The 25386-nt window shown below is 43.9% G+C and overlaps 1 protein-coding gene across 2 annotated transcripts in view; it reads right to left on the bottom strand.

Annotated features, from left to right (window-relative positions):
- LOC147672940 (rabenosyn-5-like) overlaps positions 1 to 25386 on the bottom strand; it is a 205747-nt gene that overhangs the window by 100882 nt on the left and 79479 nt on the right. For both annotated transcript variants that reach the window (XM_086947895.1, XM_086947896.1), the window contains 2 exons: positions 10711 to 10845; positions 1827 to 1927 (listed from right to left, as the gene is read on the bottom strand). In XM_086947895.1, coding sequence (XP_086804021.1) covers positions 1827 to 1927; positions 10711 to 10845 — 236 coding nt within the window. The remainder of the gene's footprint in view (positions 1 to 1826; positions 1928 to 10710; positions 10846 to 25386) is intronic.

The raw sequence follows: 25386 nt of genomic DNA, 5'->3' as shown, positions 1-25386 counted from the left end.
TTTGTTTTCTAAATAATGGACACCCTTAGTGGCATTGTTTCTGGCGCATTTTACAACCTGAATATCGCCAACTTTATCTATTTACACAAGATAAAACTGGTCTTGGTCTGCACCTACTTCTACAACTAGTGACAACAGATACAACATACCACTTGCACAAACTCATAATTCCTACTGTAACTAAAGAAAGAGGCCAGTTGACCGTTTTTGAAAGGCGCCATGGGGTCAGTATTAATGAAGCTTATAAAGTTGGTACTCTAGTTCTTTTCACAACCCTGCTTTGGCGTCCTTCGTTCATGTTCTTGACCTAGCTAATTTAGTACATGTTTCCAGTCTTTTGTAAACATATGGTATTTAAGTGTTTGCCATTTCTCTGACACTGGAGAACATAAAATCATTCTAGAAAACGACTAAGTTTCTGTGATTGAGAGCCAATCTAAATGGCTGGACTTAATAGCATCACCAGGACGGTAATATGAGCAAACCAGAGTTTACAATTACCAAATCATCCAAAACACATACCCCCATAATTTATTAAGGAATTTAATCTGGCATACGTTTTTGATGACCAGAATGCTTCTAGAATTCCTTCAAGGATAATAGTACAGATTCTTCCAAGCAAGTTTCCAAAGGGTTAGGGTTCCATGGACAAATGCTCATATGGGGATATGAAACACATCAGACTCATGAACTGCACGCGTTCACTTCTCATCACAATCCTAGAATATACAATATTGTGTTAAAGTTGCTCCACCATCATAAGAAGCCTGCACATGTCAGATATTATGGACTTATGTTAATAATTGGGTATCTTCTACACATCACAAGAAAAAGAAAACAGCCAATCAAAGAAAATCAGTACAGGAATGGAGCATTCATACGACTCGGTACTCTGAGCCAGATTAAAGTTACATAAGCCTTAGCTCCACCCTGGTTGGCACAAACCCGAGGAACATACAGGATGCATTAGAATCCCTGGAATACAAAATGCCTTCGACATCATACTACAACGAACACGCATCAACAAAGGAAATTGTTTTGCTTTTTGTGCAGTGGGAGTGTAGTACGTGAATGAATGAATGTCAGTTGGTTGCATTTATTGTGTGCACTCTGAAGTGTGAAAGAGTGTTGAAAAGGTGGGAGATAAAAATCAGGGTAGAACTAGCCATTGCTTAATTGGTGAAAAAAAGACGCCAGGGCCCAAGTTATTTCTTAGGGCACCACTGCTGCTTACACCACACATTGCCCCTGCCAATGCCGTGATATGTCAGTACCAAAACAGCGACAAATGAGAACATTCCCACAAATCTAACAATCTGGACTATACCATGTTCGAGGGAGGTTTGGTAAAGATATAACTCACAAAAGATATTTTAAGCCTGCTGAGTTACTAGTCTGCAGAACGGATTAGGGTAATGCATTAGAGAATAGATCACAGGATGTGTCTGTAAATGCGAAGTGACAATAGATACAAAAGCAGCCAGGAACTAGGCAGCCATAGTATGGCAGGGGATGAGGGAAACGAAAGGTGGTAAACCGGCACATCGGAAGAAGAAGTAGCGACCACTGACCGTCCAATCGGTGCATGATGTGACCACACAGAGCTGTAACACAATAGATACAAGTTTCCCTAGAAAGGAATACCGTTAATCCACGGTTCCTCACATTAATTAAAATGTGGGAGCAAACCAGACTTACAGAACAGTTCTCACCATCCAGATACATTAAAGGGGAGAAGGGCAGAAGGAGGAGGAATGGTATAGGGAGTGTGAACTGATCTACATATTCCAAACTACAAAAAACACATCTGAAAGCAACACATTTACCTTTTCTAACCTGATGATTAATTTATTCACTTCCACAACGTAGTGATCGATTCTGGCGGCTCGATGCTTTTTGAAGTCTGCAAGATGACTCTTAGTAGCACCTGAAAAAGATAAAGAGCAAAGGACTAAGACAAAGTTATGTATTTTAGTACACACCTGCTAACTAAAAAAAACCATGATGTTTCTTATTCCGGTATAACTGTTTGCCTATGTGTAGGGTGTAATTTATTTAGAGGTCTTATCATGACTCATGAATGGGCACAGAAAGCTTTATAACTAAAACAAGATTTAAAAAAATCAAATTTCTACTCTTTTTCTCTGTTGAAAATCCCAACACGTTATTTCCTACACTAGTGTTTACCCAAACGTTTTGGAGCCATGGCCCAATTTTTAAAACAAGTATTTACATTTTGTTGTGTGTTACAAAAAATGATATCCTACAGCCTTTTCTTTCACAGTCCCTGTACCACAGCAAGACAGTCACATAATTCACTTTCCTTTTCTTTCTCTGACTGCAAAGTGAGAGGAGTTTGTAAACACCAACCTTATTTTAGAAAAACAATCAGCAATTTCTTAAAAGACAGCCTGACATAAGACCTCTGTCTTTAAAGCGTAGCAAATGTGACCATATAAATACATAATTTCGAAGAATCTTTATTGATTGCTTGGCCTTTTGCTATCAGCCACAGAATCGGCTTATGACTATCCTGGCTTACAATACCAAATCACCAACAGTAATGGCACTATCAATAAGAGCATCAAGATTGAGTTGAGTTTCTCACTGTCTCATGCAGAGACACCTATGACTAGTATGTTTCCTCACCAAAAGGCTTCTGAAAAAATACCAAATGCCTGATCCATAAGAAATACCTGGAGGCCTGATCCAGGTTCCAAGAAACGGTACACTACTTACGTGTACCACCTCACCAGTTCACATTCCAAGAAGACCATAGGGACCAAGAAGGAATACCACAAGGAAGATATCCTTGTCTTCACTCAGCGACATCTCCCACAGTATTTCCATTAGCATAGCACGCATCAATGACATTCTAAGTTTTCAGGAGGTAAGCAGCAAAACTGAACATAGAATTCAAGTTCAATGCACTAGCTCCATAAATCATCACCGTTAGACATACAAATTCCAACAGACAAAACAAGGAGGCAGTTGAATTAGCATCAAGGTCTCAGAAGAACTAGAGCATTTAGAAGACCTACAGTTGTGTATGACAAAGTGTGCAGAAAAAGTATAGTGACCTGTTTAAGTTTTAACAACATCAAACACATACCTATAGAAAAGGAGGTGCAGGATTCGGTCACTACATAAAATGTTCCTGCAACCCAAGCAGGGCAAGAATAGTTGTGAGCCACAAAGTTGCAGAATTTATATTTCGAGAGGTAGACCGGAGGGTTCACAGTTATATATAAAAGAACCTTTACAATCCAAAGTGCTTCACTTTGGATCAGATCTGGCAACAGCCCCTTGTTTTTCATGCATAGCACTAGCTCATCACAGAAGATAAAAATAGCTTCGCCTAACTTTACCTGAAATATTGGCAGATAATGGTGAACTGGCAAGAACGTACGCCAAGATTTCTGGTCAGCATTTACAATCATACAAAGTATGTAGGTTTAAACATCAACATTGACAAATCAACAGCTTCTGCAGAACAGAAAGTTCACCTCTTCAAAGTGCTGCTTTCTACACGATAGAAGCTCATCTGTCATCTGAGAAGGAATGGCTCTCAATCCAGGAGTGTAGAGAAATTTCTGAAAATGTTCAGTGGACTGAGTCTGCTTTGTATGTCTCACAAAACCCACGGTGTCACTACACACAGGAACACCGTAGGAATGCATGATGCTGGAGCACAGAACATGATTAATGTGCATATAGTGCGGTTGAAGCACTTTGCTGAATTCTGAAAGGTTCTCCCATTGTCTGCCATGGGCTCAGTTTTGCTTGCCTAACATTATCAAATTACATATTAAAGGTTAAGATATAAAAATACACAGCATTGAGTTAGAGAGAAAGTTCACTTTCCCAGGGGTGCACTTGGAAGGTGTGGGCCCTGGGCAATTGCCAACTTTGGCAATGCCTTACAAAATCTCTGATCCAGATTATGCTTGCAGCCAATGTACTCACTGTAGTCGTAACATTTTCATAATTGCAAGGCAAGTAGGGCAGTTCTCACTATTTTCAGTTTCATTGCCCATAAATCTTCTTCGTTCAGGATTTTCCTAGGGGTTTTAAGAAGGATGGGATTACCCCTTAATCTGCGGTTACCAAGTGGGATAAGCATGTGAGAGCCTATGGTTTTCAGCCGTTCTACTGTCCCACATGGATAGTATATAACCACTAGCTAGCTGGTTTCCGTTTAGCCTCACACCCTGTACAATACCGGTGCCAGAACTCTGAAATAGGGTTTAAACCCAATTCTAAAGAGAACTGCCAGTGAAGTCCTGGCACCACCTGAAGTAAAGATCTCAAAATGTATTCTCAACAACTTGGATCTTCGCTTTTCCAGCACATTCCCAAAGCCAAGAGCCATGAACTGCAGCAGTAACAGGTTTTTGTGTGTCTATATACTTGCAAGACTGTAGATATTGACTGGCTGCACAATTACATATGGAGAGAAAAAGTTAATTACTTGTAATCTTGTAATCCTAGTTCTTGATTATAGCTATTTCCAAGGACTTTATGCACTCACCCACTTTCCCTGTTGTTCTGCTATGCAGAAATGTCGCTACCCAATTGAATCCTTCGTTAATGTGATGTCAGAACCAGATACGGGTCCGGTCTAAGATGTGGATGACGGTTCCACATCATTGGTGTGTTTGTTGCATTACTCTCGACAAGCAGCTCTTCATTGGAGGATTACGATTTTCATATATCTTTTTGAAAACACTGGATTGCAGTAAACAATCTTCTAATACAGCTTTTGGGTCTTTTAAATGTTCAACTGTACTGAAACTGAACACTTATACTGAGGAGTTTTTCCTCTTGGATGCCCTGAAGCAGCCCGGATATGGGCGAAACACGTTGGCTGTATTGGCTTTCCAACATATCATTTGAAATAAAGGATGGAGTAGTTTCTTACCTGTAACTCCAGTTCTGTAGTAGGGGTATCTCTGTTATATTCATAATCTAGTGAATAGTCCCGCTCATGTGCGGGGACCCCGGAGCAATCAAAAATAATCTCTTAAACTGCCTTCTGTGCAGTCCTGCATAGACACTCAAGAGAGAATTAAAGACAAATAATGCAGCCTATACCTGCAAGGCTACACTGTCCAGTACTTCAACTAGAAATGCAAAGGATATTCCACCAATATCATATTCAGCACAGTCTGCCAAGTTTTACCATAGAGAAACTTCCCCCTTCACAAAATCCTTGGAATAATAGAGAGGAAGAGATGCACAGACAAGCCCCCCATAGGCTGCCATTATGGGGCTTAAAAAGGGATACCGTGCCTTTAAGGAAACTTTCCAGAACTCTCGGTATCCCAGAATGCACAGCAACTCCCTCCACTTTCAGTTCTTTTTTCCGGCTCCTGCTAGCAGGACCCTGGAGCATTGAGCTCTCCCTTTTTGGGTGTTTTGTCTAAATTTTTGCACTTTTCAAATGTTTAGAGTGTTTCACTCGACCTGTTGTTGCCCCTTCTTCCTTTTGCTGGAGTTTTCTGGTGAGTTTGGCCACTCTTTTGTCAGATATGCCTTCCTTATTTGACAAATGTCCTGAGTGTGCCAGGAAGAAGGCCAAATCTGATCCACACAGGGTGTGTATCCTGTGTCTCCCTTCTTCTCATGTCCCTGCGGACTGTGAGATCTGCCAGCAGTTCTCAAACAGGACCCTGAAGGACAGGGAGAAGACTCGGCTCCAAGGACTGGAGCAAAGAAGACAGCATGGTCAAGGTGGGTCTGGGCGTAGAGAGGCCTCTTCCTCTGCCCGTACTTCGCCCTCTGGGGAGCTCCCCAGGAAAGAGAAGGCCAGAAAACGTGTCAGGTCTCCATCGACGTCGATGGCCTCGACGTCAAGAGGGATGACCACCGTCTGCTCCCCGTCTCCCCAGGGCTCTGGGTAGAAGAGACGTTGCCGTTCGACGTTGAGGGGGTTGACGTCAAGACATCGGACGAGGTCGACGTCGAGGACCGCTTCGTCATCAATTCACCATCGACGTCGGGAAGGGTCTGGCAGGCGTTCGGCGTCTACTCGTTCGTCGTTGAGAAGGAGATCATCGACGTCGAGAAGAAAATAATCGACGTCGAGAAGAAAATCATCGACGTCGAGACGCTCGACGTCGAAGAGGAGGTCAGCGTCAAGAAGAAGGAAATCGAGGTACAGGGGGCGTTCTAAGACCAGGACGGAGTCCCAGGGCTCTGTTGTCAGCCTTTCCTCGGCTTCCACGAGCCCACGGTCGGGATAGCGCCGTCACTCGTCCACTAGGAGGTCGGCCTCAAAGTCATCCCCGTCAAAGCCGGCGCAGAAAGAAGGAGAGTGGTAGAGTCTCCGGGCTCGGAGTACTCCCAGACCTTTTCGCCCTCACGGCCCAGGACGCCTACGCCTCCACTGTTGCCCAAGGACCCTCCTCCGCGTAATCCTACACCTCCACCGCCTCCTCCCCCTCCTCATAAACCTCCTCCGCCGAGGTCTCTCTCTTTGCCTCATCTCCCGACACCGCCTTCGGGGCCTCCACGTCCTAGGCTTCCGCAGCGGCCTCCACAGCTCCCTCCTTTACTGCCAGTGGACCAACCGAGGCCGAGGAGTTCGAGATCTCGCTCCAGATGGAGGGACAGATCCAGAAGTGACCGCGGGTCTTCTACGCGGTCCAGACGGCGCCACAGGAGGAGCAGGTCTAGGTCCCGCCACACGGACTCGTCCAGTGCTCGGGAATATTCACCTACATTGTCAGACTCCCCTCGGACGAGGGTGTCTCCAGTAGACGACATGGTCTCCTTCCAAGAGGTGTTGTTAAGGGGGGCGCCGAAACTGGGCATTACACTCACGGTGCCCACGCCATCGACTTCAGTCATCTTCAATATCCTGCACAAGAAACCGCTGTCTCGACCCTTGTTGCCCTTGGTGCCAGGGCTGGAGGAGCCTGCCATGAAGCTCTTCCTCACCCCTGCCTCTACAAAATCTGCACCCTCCAGGCTGCAAAAGAAATACAGGGCCCCGGACTCAGACCCGGCGTTCCTTCGCTCGGACCCTGTCCCGGACTCGGTGATCGTGACTGCGGCGAGAAAACAACACGCCACCGCCTCGTCATCGACGGTGCCTCCTGACAAGGAGAGCCGCTTGATGGACTCGGCCGGCAGGAAAGTTTGCGGTACGGCCTCCACTTCTATGAAGGCCGCGAGTGCCTCTGTTCTGTTGGGCCGTTACGACCGGGCCTTATGGGAGTCCCTGCAGCAGTTCCTGGAACACCTTCCCAGGGATAGAAGGGAGGATTTCCAAGAGATCATTAACGAGGGAATGATGGTCTCCAACCAAGTGATAAGCTCGGCTGCAGATTCCTCGCTCTTGGCAGCCCACGGGTACTGCCATGGGATCAACCTGCAGCGCCACACCTGGCTGCGTCTAACGTCACTGATGCCAGATGCGCCGCAGAGGGTCGCCAACCTACCGTTTTCAGGAGCGACCCTGTTCGGCAAACATGCAGATGAGGAGATGGCCCGCATGAAGGCGGAGGCTGAAACCCTGACGGCTGTCGGGTTGGAGAAGCCGAAGGAACAGAGAAAGACCTCAGGGGGGAAGTTTCTCTATGGTAAAACTTGGCAGACTGTGCTGAATATGATATTGGTGGAATATCCTTTGCATTTCTGGTTGAAGTACTGGACAGTGTAGCCTTGCAGGTATAGGCTGCATTATTTGTCTTTAATTCTCTCTTAAGTGTCTATGCAAGACTGCACAGAAGACAGCTTAAAAGATTATTTTTGATTGCTCCGGGGTCCCGCACATGAGCAGGACTATTCACTAGATTATGACTATACACAGAGATCCCCTACTACAGAACTAAAGTATAAAGACAACCTCTCGTCTCATATGTGCATGTCTAGCATCTGTTCCCTTAGTACTTTACATGTTGTTTGTGTTGCCTCTCAGAGCTTTGTGTCTAATAAGAAATGTAGACCACACTAACACCCAGGAAGGTATCTTGGCGCTGAGCAGGTGTGAGTGTATCCAAATATAGGCCTAGTGAGATTACTTGAAAAGTCATGTCTTCCGTTTCTTGAAAAATTCAAGAAGTGAGGAGGAGGCTCTTATCTGAAGTGACCGGTCATCCCATGATTTAGGAGCAATGTAGGAGAAGGCTCATTTGCCAGCCTTTTTTTCAGGTGTGTGCAAGTAGGAGAAAAGACAAGTGGAGGTGTCTAGAAGGTTTGTGAAAGCAGATGCAATTGTTGGGGTACGCTGGGCCTGTGTTATGTAATGCCTTAAAAGTGTGGGTGCGGAGTTTGAATTGTGCTCGTCTGTGTATGGGGAGTCAGTGGAGTTCTTTTAGTGCTACGATGTTAATGCGAAGTAGGAGGTTGAGAGTGATTCTGGCTGCCGAGTTCTTAATGGTCTGTAGCCTTCTGGCGAGTTTTTGTTGATTCCGACAGAGGATGATCCCGTAGTCCACCTTGCTTGTGATTAGGGTTTGCGTGACAGTTTTCCAAGTGCTGGGAGCCATTTGAAAATCTTCCTCAGCCTTTCCTGGTTATGTATTCATGAGGAGGTTATGGCGTCGACTTGTGCGATCATGTCACGTTTGCTGTCGATGACAATCTTGAGGTTCTTGGCATGGGTGTTGGTCCTAACTCTGTTGGCCACCAGGTGGGGTCCCACAGTGAAATACTCTTCCCGAAGATCACAATTTGGGTCTTGTTGGTGTTCGGCTTTAGGCAGTTTGTCTTCATCCAGTGTGCAATTTCAGTCATTCAGGAAATTAACTTAAACCGGGTACGGAGTGTCTTGCCCATGAGGGAGAGAATGAGTTGCATGTCATCAGCCTAGGAAAGGACATTGATTGAAGAGGACATTGATTTTATGAGAGTGAATGATGCTTTCTTGAGGGATCAGGTATGAGATGGAGAATGCTGGGCTCAGGGAGGATCCTTGGGGAGCTCCTCCTCGGTTGCGGGAGTCCAAACTGTAAGGTGCCAGGCTGACTGACTGTGTCCTTCCAGTCGGGAAGAAGCAGATCCATAGGATGGTATGCCCTTGGATTCCGATGTTGTGTAGGCATTGGATGAGGATGTGGTGGAAGACAGTATCAATGCTGTGGAGAGGTACAAGAGGATGAGGGCCATGCCAATGCCAATGTCATGCCAATGGCATCCATGGCGGTGATGAGCGCAGTTTCGGTGCTGTGGTTGTATCTGATACCATGTTGCGTGTTTTCAAATGTCTGGGAAGGTTGCAGAAGAGGTGGAGGCATTCAGAATGGGTGTGAGCATGGCACTGATAGGTAGCAGTCTTCTGGAGTAGACGTGGTGGTGGCAGGGGTCCAAAGGCTCGAGTAGTAGGACTTCCTGGTGATGGTGGTAACCTCTGGGGTGATGGGCTATGTGGTTAGCATGGAAAAGATTGGAGGCATTTGGCAAGGTCTGTTGGATCCATCTGCAGAATGCAGTTGCTGTAAATGGTAGTGATTCGGCTGCTGAAGAATTGAAAGACTGTTGTAGAGGTCCTGAGAAGGGAAGATCATGTTTGAGGCGGCCACTGGTGAGGTGAAATCCTTCACAATGGCAAAGATGTATTTGCTTCTGTTGGTGCACGCATAGTTGCTGTCTGCAAGGGCGGTACGTTTGCTTGTCGGGATCATTTGGTGGTGGTGTCTCAGGGTGGATTTGAATTTGCTCCTGTCTGTATTGTCCTGGCTCATTTTCCATTTGTGCCCCAGATGTTTGCAGTGGCGTTTCATCAGTCAGAGTTCCTCCGTGTACAAACTGGCCTGGATTTTAGATCTTCTTTTATTGCTTGGTTTGACTGCCCAGGAAGTCAGCGCAGGAGGTGATCCAATTTTTAAAATTCATGATGGATCTGGGAAGGTTGTTTGTTGTGTTCAGGTCGGTGGATGTTGAGGGTGGTGTTCTAGTCCTCGCCAGTGATGCCGTTCCACTTTGGGCAGCCTGGTCTTATGGTGATGTGTGTGTGATCAACCAGGATAGGGATGCTGAACTTCACAAAGGCATAGCCTGAAGGAGACTGTGCTGGACTTGTTGACTCTGATGTTGACGAAGGCGGTGAAAATAGTGTCCATGAAGTGGCTGGTTCCATGGGTAGGTTCTGTTACCCATTGGGTGAGGACTGGGCTTTCAAGGGCTTCCCTGGTAACCCAAAATGTAGATTTTAGTGCTCTGTTCAGATAAGATCCTAATGCTTTCGAGCTTCTAAATAAACTGATGGTCAACTGCCACAACTGGGTCCTATTGGATAGGTAGGCCAGCTTGGGGGCTAAAATACATAGTGCAGTTTTTTTCTTGTAGTAAAACCATGCTACTACTCATTTTCAGCAAAGGGTTGATCATGGGCTCCTGCCAAGTTTGCAGTAGTCTGGGGGGTAGAGGCGAGTTAATATGCTTCCTTTTAAAAAATGAATCAGATTAAAAACCATTGCATGCAATTAAGTATGTGTGAAAAAATCCTTTTATTGTTATCCTCCAAAACGATATGGCTATTCAGTGTTCATGAATTCAGTGAAGAGATTCCCACGATGGAGAACTAGAATTACATGAGAATAACATTTTCAGTCATCTTAAAATGTGCAAGAAAACTATAACCACAAACTGAAACCGTTTCAAGTTTGGTCGCAACAACCTTCTCAAATTGAACAGGAGGCAAGCTTGACCATAAGCACAGATGTCTTGGCAAATTCTCCACCTATCTCAGTTCAGTGTTCTTACCTATTTCCTGTGGATCCCACATGTAAGGATCAACCCCCCCATAGCTGTAGAACTCATAGCGCTCCTGGCTTCCAGAATCTGTTCGCTCCTCTCCTTCTCGCTTCAGAAGCTTGTTTTTCGCCTTCCTAACAAAGCCTTCAAAACAGAGTAAACAATTAATATGGGAAAACAAGATAAAGGAAGTATGCAAAGCTTATTATAAATCTTAAAAGCAACACACGCCTGCCTATATATCGGTGAAGACTATATTCTTCAGAAAACGGTATTTTCCAGTGGACACTTTCTTTGCGAACATTAATTTAGCTAAGTATTTTGTTAAATGTAAGGGGAAAAGAATATATTTTACCCGAGTGGTGGTGATTCAGGAAGACATTAAAAAAGTGTAGAATAATAAACCAGAGGTTTTCTAAATCAACTAAACAAAAGAGGATCTTGTTGGTGAATGGGGAACATTTTGAAGCTATGATTAGGTTGTAAATTGGCTGTGAAATATATGTAGAATGGTACAGAATAAAAAGATTTCAAAGACAGAAAGTAGAAAACTTTAAAACTCCATGAACCAAGGAAACAAAAACATTCCCGGGTATCCCAAATAAAGTAAAATTAGGAGGCGAGATAATCAGGCTTAACATACAAGAGGAAACAATGGTTAGTATTAAGTAATTGGGCACAAGCTAAATAGCTGAACAATTACAAGCGTTCAGTATTTATGTGAGGAAATAGTGAGATTACAGATAACTACAGACCAGTAAATGATAGCAATGTGGAAACAAGGCAATTTGTTTAAAAAAAAGACAGTTTTAAACTAATCTAATCAAGCACTGGTAGCATCTATTTCAGTAAGAGCACTGTACGGATCCAGAAAGAGGCAGATTAAAGGGCGATATCACCATATAGTGCTGAGAAAGTTAACTAGATAATTTCCATCCATGTGACTCTAAACGCCTCCTTCCCACTGCAGGCACTGCTATTATATTTGCACTTCTTCAGTCACTACTGTTGCCGCTACTCAAAGCCAGTCATTCATTTACTTTGCGTCATATTTGCTTTCAGATGGCCTCAGTCTACAGCTATCAACTTGCTAATTAAAGCACAGTGTTGTCATTATTTCTTCCATGTTTTTACATCAGATCTTATGTGTGCTTACCCATACTCCACACCTTTGTTTCCCTACCTTTTTACTTTTTCTCCACCGCCTTAAGATCATTGAAAGGTCCTCGGCTGCCTCCTTTTCAAACTTTCTGTTGCTTGAAATATTTTTCTTTGCCTGAGCTTTTTCATACTTGTTTTCTCTTCATTTAGGTTATTTAATTACATTATGAAGTCTTCAAATGTATTAACGGTCTTCCTTTCCACACCATCTTCTGCTTTAAATAATGATGGATGAACACACTCCAAACTTGTGTTCAACCACAAGTTATACTCGTTTCTCCTTGCACTCTCGGTGCGTGATTTTTCTTCCCCTGAATTAGTCCTTGAGTAACTCCTTAACATTTGTATAGTAATAAAGTTCAAAGGAGAGAGACAATGGGAAGCGTGACCTTCAGGTCATGACGGTTTCCTTCTATGTCCCTAGCTTGAAGAGAGAGAGCTGATGACTACCAAAGTTCAGTTCTCCTGATAAAATGTAGGAGGAAGTTAAGCATCTGCTCGTCACAATTGTGGGAAATGAACAGGTCACAAGTTTGAACATCTTTAGAGCAGATTCAGCGTTTTACCCAGCAAAGTCAAAATTACTGCCTTCCAGTGTTTATTTCCATTGCTATAGGACAGCAACAACCATTCGTAAAGTGAAGAGGTCTGGTTTTATTGCGCTAACGACTGTAAACACATGCATTGTCAAATGATGTTTACAAGAGTTGCATGCACATATATGGTGTGAAAGCCTGACGAACTGGATTTTCCAATGCTGGAAAAAATAGCAAATGTTTCCCTTCTGTACAAGAATGCATTTAGGAGATAAAGAACTAAGGGCCCGATGTAGGTAATCCCAGAATACCGATTCTTAAATACCGAATCATACCAATTCCGTATTTAAGAACAGGCAATTGGGATGCAGGTAAAAAATTACAGAATCGGTAAGTTTCGGTAATTACCGAATCGGTATTTACCGATTCGGTAATTGCCATTCATTCCTATGGGCCTGGAGGCCCATAGGATTGAATATCAATCACCGAATCGGTAAATACTGATCGGTAAAATTGGGAAACATTGAAGGGTGGCAGGGTGTCACTTTGACACCCTGTTGCACCCCTCAATTGTGTATGGGTGCACATGTTGCAGACATACATGCCCTAAGGGCATGTATGTCAACAACATGTCACTGTTGGAAAAGCAAAAAAAATGCTTTTTCAGAGGTTTTCATTATTTACCACCAACTTGTATTGGTGGTAAATAACGAATCCTAAGATGGGAAAATCACTCATTTGAGTGCTCCCTACATATCAGGATTCGGTAATTTACAAAATCGGTATTTAAGAATTCAGTATTTTACCGATTCCTTAAATTACTGATTCCGTAAAATACCGAATCCTTAAAAAATGCCACCTACATCTGGAAAGCCCAATACTGGTCGGTAACCGCCGAAATTCGGTAATTTCGGCCGTTACCGACCGGTATTTGGCTACCTACATCGGGCCCCAAATGTGACAATCAGTCTGATGACTGCGTGTACTTTTTTGATATAAAACTCCCTCATGCTTTCTACTGGAAGCACTTCTTGGAAGGCAGACTAATAAAATGAATAGCCAACAGCCTGAGATGAGAGAGTAACACTTCTCTATGAAGAGTCAAAATCCACTCTAATTTTTAAAGACTTGGTAACAAGATGTCTCGTAGACACCAGCAGTGTCAAGCCAGACCTAAAAATGGCCAAAGCAAGCAATACATAAATAACAAATACATCCTATGGCCCATTCACCCTCTGGAAAAATGGATTCACAACCTACCAGCACTTCAGCTCCAGACTTTTAATTCTCGTGGTATGTTAGTTTTGTTATTCCATCGAGCAGCAAATTGCAGGGATCTCAATGAACACATTAAGGGGTTATCATTTTACTGGTTATGAAGGAATAAAAAACTGATCTGCTCTTGTAGGAAGGAGTTGTTAGTCTTTACACACAGGTCTTTGCAGAAGGCTGCAAACCCCATTGAACACCTTTGAAACTGCAGACAATGTAAACCATTTCAAAAGGTATGCTCTTCTGCACCCCTTCCTTCCTCCACTCAATGGGCAGGTTTGAGATTCAAGAGTAGAGTAGAAACAAATATAGGCCGTGAAATGAGTGGTTAACCTGGAATGATTGATTTATCACACCTGAACACTAATTAGAAATAGCACAGCAAGCTTGTGAAATTTCACTTTCGGAGCTTTAGATCGAGACAGGATTTCTGAATATACCATTCAGTACATAGTGGTTTACTCCACAGCTTTGGTAGAAGCGTTATTTCATGGCTGACTCACTGCTTGCTAAGAATGAATTCAGTCCAATTTGAGGAAAATAAAGTAATACATGAGTTTCCAGAGGAGGCGAGCATCGAGGTTATGTTCTTCAATGCACTGCAAACATACTGCAGAGATGATGGAAGGCAAGGGATAGGATGAGTGGAAAAGTGACATTTTGTAAAAGCAGAACTGGCAGTCAGGAAAGCGGCAATGAAGACTAAACGCATCCATATCGAATATGTGATGTTACAACGCGATCAAAATGATCGCGGTATGTAACATTGCAGTTTTTACAATGCAAGTCGTTACAACGACTTGCGCTGGAGGGTGCTGGACTTAGGAATAGTAAGATTTACTATTCCAACACCATTCTACGTACAGTAGGGAAGCTGTTGGAATAGTAAATCTTACTATTCCTTAGGTTATAGCGCCATCCAGCGCAAGTCAATGTAACGCTTGCGTTGTAATGGCTGCGTTCTAAATGCAACAAATATCAACAGAGGGAGGTAGAGTGTTGAGATAGGATTCTCACTCCACGGGCACTGATAATTAAACAAGAAGAATCCTACTCAGAGTGTACACCTCAGAGGTGGGGGACACTCAGTGTTGTGTTAAATACCCCTCACACACCAACAGGCCCCTTGGTGTCATGCTTCATCATCGGGGTCTTCGCACCCCTCTAGAGGGATGCGGCGTGCTACGACCAGCGACTACGCGGGAGCACTGGAGTGGTTGACTATGTGTGGTGTGTGTTGTGTGCATGTGCTGGGGTATTTGGGAGAATGTGAGTGAAGGGTGTGGTGAGGATTAAAACGACACCTGGCCAGTAGGTTTGTGAGAAAAAACTTTATTCGAAAACTCTGGCTGGTGCTATTAAAAAAGGTGCAAGGCGAGGTTAGTAGTCTTGATTATGGACTCTACCTCTGGTGTGCGTCAACATGTTTCGGAACTCAGTGTTCCTTCTTCAGGACGGGTGCACAACTTCCCAACCATACTCACGTGTTTTTTAATAAAAAATATTGTTTTCTATACTTTAGAAAAAAGTGAACATTATTTACAGTGAGAAACAAGGCTATGGTATGCCTACAGCGGTTTGGCGGGATCATGCAGTTGCATGTCCTGAAAAGAAAAGAAATTTTTTTTTGAGTTTGGTTGCCACTCGGGAATGGCTCAAACAAGTGCAGTCACTTGGAGCCCCAAACGGTTGAATAAACCTGTAAAAGAAACACATACACAAAATACATAAAAGACACACTTTTAGTTTCTAATAGTTCTGAAATCATACTCATTTAGACTGCCATGTTTTGTCTCACGAGCATGTCCAGAACGCCAGGGTAGGTAGATGGACTCCTAATCTGTAAAAAGGTTTGAAAATAAGGATTCAGTCCTTTCCTCACTATTCTCAATATGTTCAGTGGGTTTTGTTGTAAAGGAAGTTTTCTATTTATACTCACAAAGTCCGCCAAAGTAGGCCTCTTTCCTCCCTGCAATACTCCGCTGGTAATGCTTAGCGTGCCGGGTTCTGGTATATATGGGGCCTGTGGCGCTCTATGATTCGTTAATTAACGGATGTGATTTAAAGACCATATATGGGACATCCGCCTCTGTGCCTATCATGATCATTGACCTGTTGGAGGGATACCATGTGTCGCTCTGTGCATGTAAAATGAGTTAGTGTCTCTCTTTCTGAATGCGCATGCGCATGGTAGGTTGTCTAGATGGATTTAACTGCTATGCGCATGAGTAGAGGATTAAGTATGATTAGGTACACTACTCCTTTGTTTACATAGATCTGGCACGGTTCATGATCTGAAGCTACAGTATGTTAAACAAAACCTCTGAGTATTTTCAAAAAACCACTTCGACTTGATAAACTGAAGGAGGAGGTATGGGCCTGGCTACCATTATTTTGCGGATTTGGAAGGCAAGTTCTGGTGCTTTCCGTTGTTCTATCCAGACAGTTGACCCCAAGGAATGTCGTCATTCAGGCCGTCCAGATGGGTGCCCAAACGGAAAACCCAGCGCTGTTCTTTCTGAAGTAGGCCAGTTTCCGAGGGCAAGCGTTCGATTACGGTCCAATGTAGATCGTTGACACAGTGTTGTTTGTCTAAAAAGTGAGATGCCATTTTTGTGGTTGTTTTCTTGCATCGGATGTTACTTTTGTGTTCTCCAATCCTTACTTTCACTGGTCGGGACGTCATGCCTATGTATTCTAGGCCACAAGGGCAGGTGATCATATAGACAACATTTTTTGTGTTGCAGTTTGAGAATTGTCTTTGCTCCCATGATGTGCCATTTCTGAAGCGTATTTCTTTGCTTTTGCGTGTCAGATGGCAACTGCTACAATCTCCGCAGGGGAAATGTCCTTGTACCCCAATGCTGGTTTGTCTGCCCATGGGGTTTTGGCGAGGTCTTGTGTGGACCAAAATGTCTTTGATATTCCTGCCTCTACGATGTGCATACATCGGTTTTTCAAAGTTCAGCTGGCCACAGTTCAGTATCCTCCAATGCTTATTGATTACTTTCGACACTTCATTAGACAGGGTTGTGTATGTTGTGACACATATTGGTCTTTTCTCTACTTCCTTTGACTTGTGGTTGTCTTCTAGGAGTGCCTCCCTGTGATTATTCTGTGCCCTCTTCAATGCCCTGTTTATTGTTTTAACTGGGTATTGCCTCTGTATCAATTTCTTCTTGAGGTCTTTTGCCTGGTTGTTGAACTGGTTCAGTTCCGTACAGTTTCGTCTAAGGCGTAGAAACTGCCCATAGGGTAGGTTCTCCCTTAGGTGCCTGGGGTGGAAACTGTCGTACCTTAGTAAGCAATTCCTTGAGGTGGGTTTGAAGTGTGTTCGACTTTTCAATCTACCTCCCTCACTGTATATGCTTAGATCCAGGAATATCATATTTGTGTTTGATATCGTGCTCGTGAACTTTAGAAATCGATTCTGATTGTTCAGCCATGTTACAAACTCTTGGGCACTCTCCATATCTCCATCCCAGATGATGAAAATATCGTCAATGTACCTTTTCCAGGTGTTAATCTGGGAATGGTATGGGTTGTCGATGTTGAGGATTTTGGTATGCTCAAGATGGTACACATACAGGCCAGCCAGACTCGGCGCAAAAGTGCTGCCCATGCTTGTCCCATGGGTCTGCAGGTATAGTGTTTGGTCGTATTGGAAAAAGTTCTCTTGCAAGGCTATGGAGATGCATTCCATGACCAAATTACGTGGGGTTTGGTATTTCCATCTCTCGCTGAAGAGGACTTCTTCCATGATTTGTAACGTTTCGTCGTGCGGGAGGCTCGTGTATAAGCTCTCTACATCGAGGCTTAGTAGGAACTGCCTAGCTGGGTCGAATTGTTTGTCTTCGAGCAGTTGCAATACGGCTTTGGTGTCCTTTAGGTAGGTGCTGGTGGATTGAACCAGAGGGCGCAGGAAGGCGTCAGCAAACTTAGATAGTGGTTCAAGAATCGACCCTATCCCGGAGACGATAGGTCTCCCCGGTGGGTTGCTAATGTTCTTGTGGATTTTGGGAATGCAATAAAAGTACGGTATCTTCGGTGATGGTTGCTGTAGGAAGTCTGCCTCTTTTCTACTTAGCCAGTTGTGGGTTAGACCTTCCTCTACCATTCCTCCGATCTTTACACGTAATCTTTCCGTAGGATCTTCTTGAAGGATTTTGTAATTGCGCTCGTCTGATAATAGACGTTTGCACTCCATATCGTAGGCCTCAAGGGTTTGTAGGACGATGGCTCCCCCTTTATCCGCTGGTTTTATTACCAGTTCGTTATTGTTTGTTAATTCCCTCAGGGCTCGATGTTCTTCACCGCTGGTGTTATGAAAAGTGCCCCGGCCACTGGGGTTCATCTGATTAACCTCCGTGATGACTGCTTTTTCAAATGTTAATATTTCCACCGGTATCGCTGAGTCTGGTGGGCTGAAAGTTGATTTTAACTTCAAGCCGGTGTCTGTATTGTCCTCCGGTGGTGGTTTATCATTGAAAAAGGCTTGGAGCTTCAATTTCCGAAAGAACTCCTGCAGTTCCATGTTTAGTTTGAATAAGTCCGGTTTGTGGGTAGGTACAAACCCCAAACCCTTGTTTAACACACTCTCCTGTGTTGTTGTCAAACTCAACGGTGTTAAGTTGACTATTAGGTTCCTCTCTTGCTTGTCGATGGCTGGTTGGGGAGGGACCCGGTCATGCTCCTGGTTGTTCGTGTGTTGGACTGTTCCTGGTCCTGCCATGCCACGTTGTTGCCTTTCCGGTTTCTTCCTCGTGTTATCTGGCGTGTGCCTAAAAAAGGCTGCTGTTGTCCTCCAAAAGGCTGTTGTTGGCCGTAGAAACCTTCATTATATTCTTGGTTCCACTGTGGGTAGTTCATTGCCATTGGGGTTGGTCCAAACTGGTAGGGGTTGAATTGAGGGGGGCCCATATACCATCCACCGCGTCTTTGTCTCGATCCTTTGTTGCCACTCGAGTTTGATCCTGACGAGCTATTGTCTGAGACGTCGCTTTCTGCATCACTGTTTGTTCTTCCAGTCTCGTTTTCAGTTCATCTGTGCTTATCTTTTTTAAATACCATATCATTTTGAAAAATAAATCGTGAAAAACGAACCCTTTATTTTTCAAAATGACATGGTATTTAAAAAAGAATGGTCCCTGATTTCCTGGCACTGCTCGAGAGACTGGTTGGTACTTATAGTAAAAACAGCCGCTAGGATAACACATGAACTGAAAATTGAAATCAATAAGATTGAGGTCCAACTCAACACGTACATAAGCACAGATGAACTGAAAACGAGACTGGAAGAACTGAACCAGCAGATGACAGAATTCGAGTGTACTTTGAAACAAAGCAAAACAAACAAATTGGCTAAAGATGTAGCCAAATTCACTCCAGAGACCGCATATCCATATACAAAAGCGGACTATGTCTCCAGAAACACAAACAGTGATGCAGAAAGCGACGTCTCAGACAATAGCTCGTCAGGATCAAACTCGAGTGGCAACAAAGGATCGAGACAAAGACGCGGTGGATGGAGACAACGCAGACAACAATTCCCAAAACAGAGGGGATGGAGAGGTTACCAACCTCAAAACCAGTACCCACAATATATGGGCCCCCCTCAATTCAACCCCTACCAGTTTGGACCAACCCCAATGGCAATGAACTACCCACAGTGGAACCAAGAATATAATGAAGGTTTCTACGGCCAACAACAGCCTTTTGGAGGACAACAGCAGCCTTTTTTAGGCACACGCCAGATAACACGAGGAAGAAACCGGAAAGGCAACAACGTGGCATGGCAGGACCAGGAACAGTCCAACACACGAACAACCAGGAGCATGACCGGGTCCCTCCCCAACCAGCCATCGACAAGCAAGAGAGGAACCTAATAGTCAACTTAACACCGTTGAGTTTGACAACAACACAGGAGAGTGTGTTAAACAAGGGTTTGGGGTTTGTACCTACCCACAAACCGGACTTATTCAAACTAAACATGGAACTGCAGGAGTTCTTTCGGAAATTGAAGCTCCAAGCCTTTTTCAATGATAAACCACCACCGGAGGACAATACAGACACCGGCTTGAGGTTAAAATCAACTTTCAGCCCACCAGACTCAGCGATACCGGTGGAAATATTAACATTTGAAAAAGCAGTCATCACGGAGGTTAATCAGATGAACCCCAGTGGCCGGGGCACTTTTCATAACACCAGCGGTGAAGAACATCGAGCCCTGAGGGAATTAACAAACAATAACGAACTGGTAATAAAACCAGCGGATAAAGGGGGAGCCATCGTCCTACAAACCCTTGAGGCCTACGATATGGAGTGCAAACGTCTATTATCAGACGAGCGCAATTACAAAATCCTTCAAGAAGATCCTACGGAAAGATTACGTGTAAAGATCGGAGGAATGGTAGAGGAAGGTCTAACCCACAACTGGCTAAGTAGAAAAGAGGCAGACTTCCTACAGCAACCATCACCGAAGATACCGTACTTTTATTGCATTCCCAAAATCCACAAGAACATTAGCAACCCACCGGGGAGACCTATCGTCTCCGGGATAGGGTCGATTCTTGAACCACTATCTAAGTTTGCTGACGCCTTCCTGCGCCCTCTGGTTCAATCCACCAGCACCTACCTAAAGGACACCAAAGCCGTATTGCAACTGCTCGAAGACAAACAATTTGACCCAGCTAGGCAGTTCCTACTAAGCCTCGATGTAGAGAGCTTATACACGAGCCTCCCGCACGACGAAACGTTACAAATCATGGAAGAAGTCCTCTTCAGCGAGAGATGGAAATACCAAACCCCACGTAATTTGGTCATGGAATGCATCTCCATAGCCTTGCAAGAGAACTTTTTCCAATACGACCAAACACTATACCTGCAGACCCATGGGACAAGCATGGGCAGCACTTTTGCGCCGAGTCTGGCTGGCCTGTATGTGTACCATCTTGAGCATACCAAAATCCTCAACATCGACAACCCATACCATTCCCAGATTAACACCTGGAAAAGGTACATTGACGATATTTTCATCATCTGGGATGGAGATATGGAGAGTGCCCAAGAGTTTGTAACATGGCTGAACAATCAGAATCGATTTCTAAAGTTCACGAGCACGATATCAAACACAAATATGATATTCCTGGATCTAAGCATATACAGTGAGGGAGGTAGATTGAAAAGTCGAACACACTTCAAACCCACCTCAAGGAATTGCTTACTAAGGTACGACAGTTTCCACCCCAGGCACCTAAGGGAGAACCTACCCTATGGGCAGTTTCTACGCCTTAGACGAAACTGTACGGAACTGAACCAGTTCAACAACCAGGCAAAAGACCTCAAGAAGAAATTGATACAGAGGCAATACCCAGTTAAAACAATAAACAGGGCATTGAAGAGGGCAAAGAATAATCACAGGGATGCACTCCTAGAAGACAACCACAAGTCAAAGGAAGTAGAGAAAAGACCAATATGTGTCACAACATACACAACCCTGTCTAATGAAGTGTCGAAAGTAATCAATAAGCATTGGAGGATACTGAACTGTGGCCAGCTGAACTTTGAAAAACCGATGTATGCACATCGTAGAGGCAGGAATATCAAAGACATTTTGGTCCACACAAGACCTCGCCAAAACCCCATGGGCAGACAAACCAGCATTGGGGTACAAGGACATTTCCCCTGCGGAGATTGTAGCAGTTGCCATCTGACACGCAAAAGCAAAGAAATACGCTTCAGAAATGGCACATCATGGGAGCAAAGACAATTCTCAAACTGCAACACAAAAAATGTTGTCTATATGATCACCTGCCCTTGTGGCCTAGAATACATAGGCATGACGTCCCGACCAGTGAAAGTAAGGATTGGAGAACACAAAAGTAACATCCGATGCAAGAAAACAACCACAAAAATGGCATCTCACTTTTTAGACAAACAACACTGTGTCAACGATCTACATTGGACCGTAATCGAACGCTTGCCCTCGGAAACTGGCCTACTTCAGAAAGAACAGCGCTGGGTTTTCCGTTTGGGCACCCATCTGGACGGCCTGAATGACGACATTCCTTGGGGTCAACTGTCTGGATATAACAACGGAAAGCACCAGAACTTGCCTTCCAAATCCGCAAAATAATGGTAGCCAGGCCCATACCTCCTCCTTCAGTTTATCAAGTCGAAGTGGTTTTTTGAAAATACTCAGAGGTTTTGTTTAACATACTGTAGCTTCAGATCATGAACCGTGCCAGATCTATGTAAACAAAGGAGTAGTGTACCTAATCATACTTAATCCTCTACTCATGCGCATAGCAGTTAAATCCATCTAGACAACCTACCATGCGCATGCGCATTCAGAAAGAGAGACACTAACTCATTTTACATGCACAGAGCGACACATGGTATCCCTCCAACAGGTCAATGATCATGATAGGCACAGAGGCGGATGTCCCATATATGGTCTTTAAATCACATCCGTTAATTAACGAATCATAGAGCGCCACAGGCCCCATATATACCAGAACCCGGCACGCTAAGCATTACCAGCGGAGTATTGCAGGGAGGAAAGAGGCCTACTTTGGCGGACTTTGTGAGTATAAATAGAAAACTTCCTTTACAACAAAACCCACTGAACATATTGAGAATAGTGAGGAAAGGACTGAATCCTTATTTTCAAACCTTTTTACAGATTAGGAGTCCATCTACCTACCCTGGCGTTCTGGACATGCTCGTGAGACAAAACATGGCAGTCTAAATGAGTATGATTTCAGAACTATTAGAAACTAAAAGTGTGTCTTTTATGTATTTTGTGTATGTGTTTCTTTTACAGGTTTATTCAACCGTTTGGGGCTCCAAGTGACTGCACTTGTTTGAGCCATTCCCGAGTGGCAACCAAACTCAAAAAAATTTTTCTTTTCTTTTCAGGACATGCAACTGCATGATCCCGCCAAACCGCTGTAGGCACACCATAGCCTTGTTTCTCACTGTAAATAATGTTCACTTTTTTCTAAAGTATAGAAAACAATATTTTTTATTAAAAAACACGTGAGTAGGGTTGGGAAGTTGTGCACCCGTCCTGAAGAAGGAACACTGAGTTCCGAAACATGTTGACGCACACCAGAGGTAGAGTCCATAATCAAGACTACTAACCTCGCCTTGCACCTTTTTTAATAGCACCAGCCAGAGTTTTCGAATAAAGTTTTTTCTCACAAACCTACTGGCCAGGTGTCGTTTTAATCCTCACCACACCCTTCACTCACATTCTCCCAAATACCCCAGCACATGCACACAACACACACCACACATAGTCAACCACTCCAGTGCTCCCGCGTAGTCGCTGGTCGTAGCACGCCGCATCCCTCTAGCGGGGTGCGAAGACCCCGATGATGAAGCATGACACCAAGGGGCCTGTTGGTGTGTGAGGGGTATTTAACACAACACTGAGTGTCCCCCACCTCTGAGGTGTACACTATGCGTTCTAAATGCATCGCAGTGTAATCACCGCGATGTAAAGGATGTTTCCCTCCATATCCAAAGTCATGCATTGAGGCCAGAGAACGACCACAGATTAGTAGATAAATTGCAAGAAATGCATGCTGAAGAAATGCCTTATGTATGATGAACCTACTACACTGGTTACACTTTGTATCAAGGACGCTTGACAAACAAATATTGACATACATAGTGAGGTAATGATCAGCATGTGTTACCACACTGTGGGTATGTTATATATACTGTTGATATTGTGCAGTTTATTAATAGTTATTCCATTTTTAAATCCATGTCAAGCCTAATTGAGTTTGGAATAAAAGCTGAAACTTTTTGGCAGAACTCCCAGTTATTGCCATAATGGATGTTTTAAGTTACGTATGGTGGCGGATCTATTTACTGAATGTGGTAGACGTCCATTTTGAATACAATTTTGAACTACAAGTAGGGCGGGTAGGACTTAATAAGAAACGTCCTGGGGGTTACCTAGGATTCATACAAATATATAAGGATTCAACGTAATGTGTAATGGGTTATAAGGAAAAGATACGTGTGAAGTTAAATAATGATAAAAAAGAAAACGTTATTGAGAATCAAGTGCTTTATATTTAACAGCAAAGTAGTTGCTGCAAAGTCAACAGTTCATTGCTTAACTGAGCACAGTGGATACCGGCACAGCAAATAGTTAGCAAAGTGAACACTCACAACATGGAAGCATCTGTAATCTGAATGGTAACAAAGACTGGTCTTAATCTGTAGGATGAAAAACCGGAGTCTAAAAAGTAACTCAAACAACAATCACGGAGGGCATCTGCTGAGACACCGTGAATGGCCCATTGGCCTTTTTCACCATCAGCGAGTGCTTGACAGACTTGCCATACTTAGCAAAATGTGGCAGATTTCAGCAGCCTTACGTTCACCTTATCATCCCACATCATCAGCAGTGCCCAAATATTATTGAATGCAGTTTGGAATACTCGAAAAATACTTTAATATAAATTGGAAGATTCTGGCATATGATGGCAAGCACTTTGTCAAATACATTACCCAATAAAACCTTGAGATGGGGAACCACTCCTGAAATCGTGAAGCCCTGAAGAATTCTATGAGAAGAGGCAAACCTTAGGCACGTGAATCATGCGAAGGGAGAAGCAAGAATAATGTTTTTTTTAGTGGCAATTGTTCTGGAGGATAGCAGATCCTTGTGTTAGGCCAAGGCCTGAAAAATGTGAAATAAGTTGAATGCAAAACTTGAATGGGCTATGAGTTTCTTGCAGTGGGTGGAAACTTGGCCGTATGAGGCAAAGATGCAATGTGTGAGTGAATAGTCAATGTATTTCAGGCTAATCTCAGGTTATTGGTTGGAGGACGGCACTGCGGGAACTCTTGAGACATACCGGCAAGAGCACAGCTGTGGAGTGAGTGCCTTGCGGACAATGCACAAAATCTTCAATTACACCTTCAATTCAATTAGAAGGCAAAATAGAGCTTTCAATGCAGGTGTAATGTAATATTGGTGTTTAATGCTAAACACGACCCACAAAAAAGTAGGATTATGTGTTTTTTGGAGTTTTGAAATGTCCTTCTTTGGCAGGCTCAAGTAAAACAGCACCACAACAGTATACAAAACCGAGGATCGACATAATAATGGAGGCCACGTTTTGGGTCTGTCCACGTTTTTATACTATTATGCTTTCCACCACAAGCAGAGGCAGTTCTATTTAGCTGAGAAGGCTAACTGTGCACTCCCTTGCTTTGCAAAAATCATTTTGACCTATTTCTAATTGAATACTTGCCAAAACGGTTTTGTATGTCTGACATTTTGCCTTACGATAAAGCTTCAGTTTTATCGTGGTAAGAACACTATACATCATCATCATGGAGTATACATTTGAACAGGCAAATCAAGGCTCCCCCTCCTTTCCTTCCATGACAAACTACTTGCGGCACGGTGTACTGTCTGCTTTTATAGGTCTCGCAGACATGCGTTGCAGCGCGCATGCGGAGCTCGCTCTGCAAGGCTTCTTGTACTCTGGATACTTCAGAAGTGGAGTTTAAGCCTGTCCCTTCTTCCATTGGCTTGCATCATCGCTCATGCTAAAAGCTGGCTTTCGATTGCAAATGAGGCTTCTTAGTCCCTCCTTTTTACCGCCCAATCTCCTTTTGGCCTAGCCCACCCGGACTGGATCTTTCACTTGCGGCGTTACACCGTCTCCTTTATTAGTGGGTAAGC

Source organism: Lissotriton vulgaris (genome assembly GCF_964263255.1).
Source record: "Lissotriton vulgaris chromosome 9 unlocalized genomic scaffold, aLisVul1.2 SUPER_9_unloc_2, whole genome shotgun sequence".
Classification (NCBI taxonomy): Eukaryota; Metazoa; Chordata; class Amphibia; order Caudata; family Salamandridae; genus Lissotriton; species Lissotriton vulgaris.
Note: the sequence above shows the minus strand (reverse complement) of the source record. Positions and strands in the feature narration are given on the sequence as shown.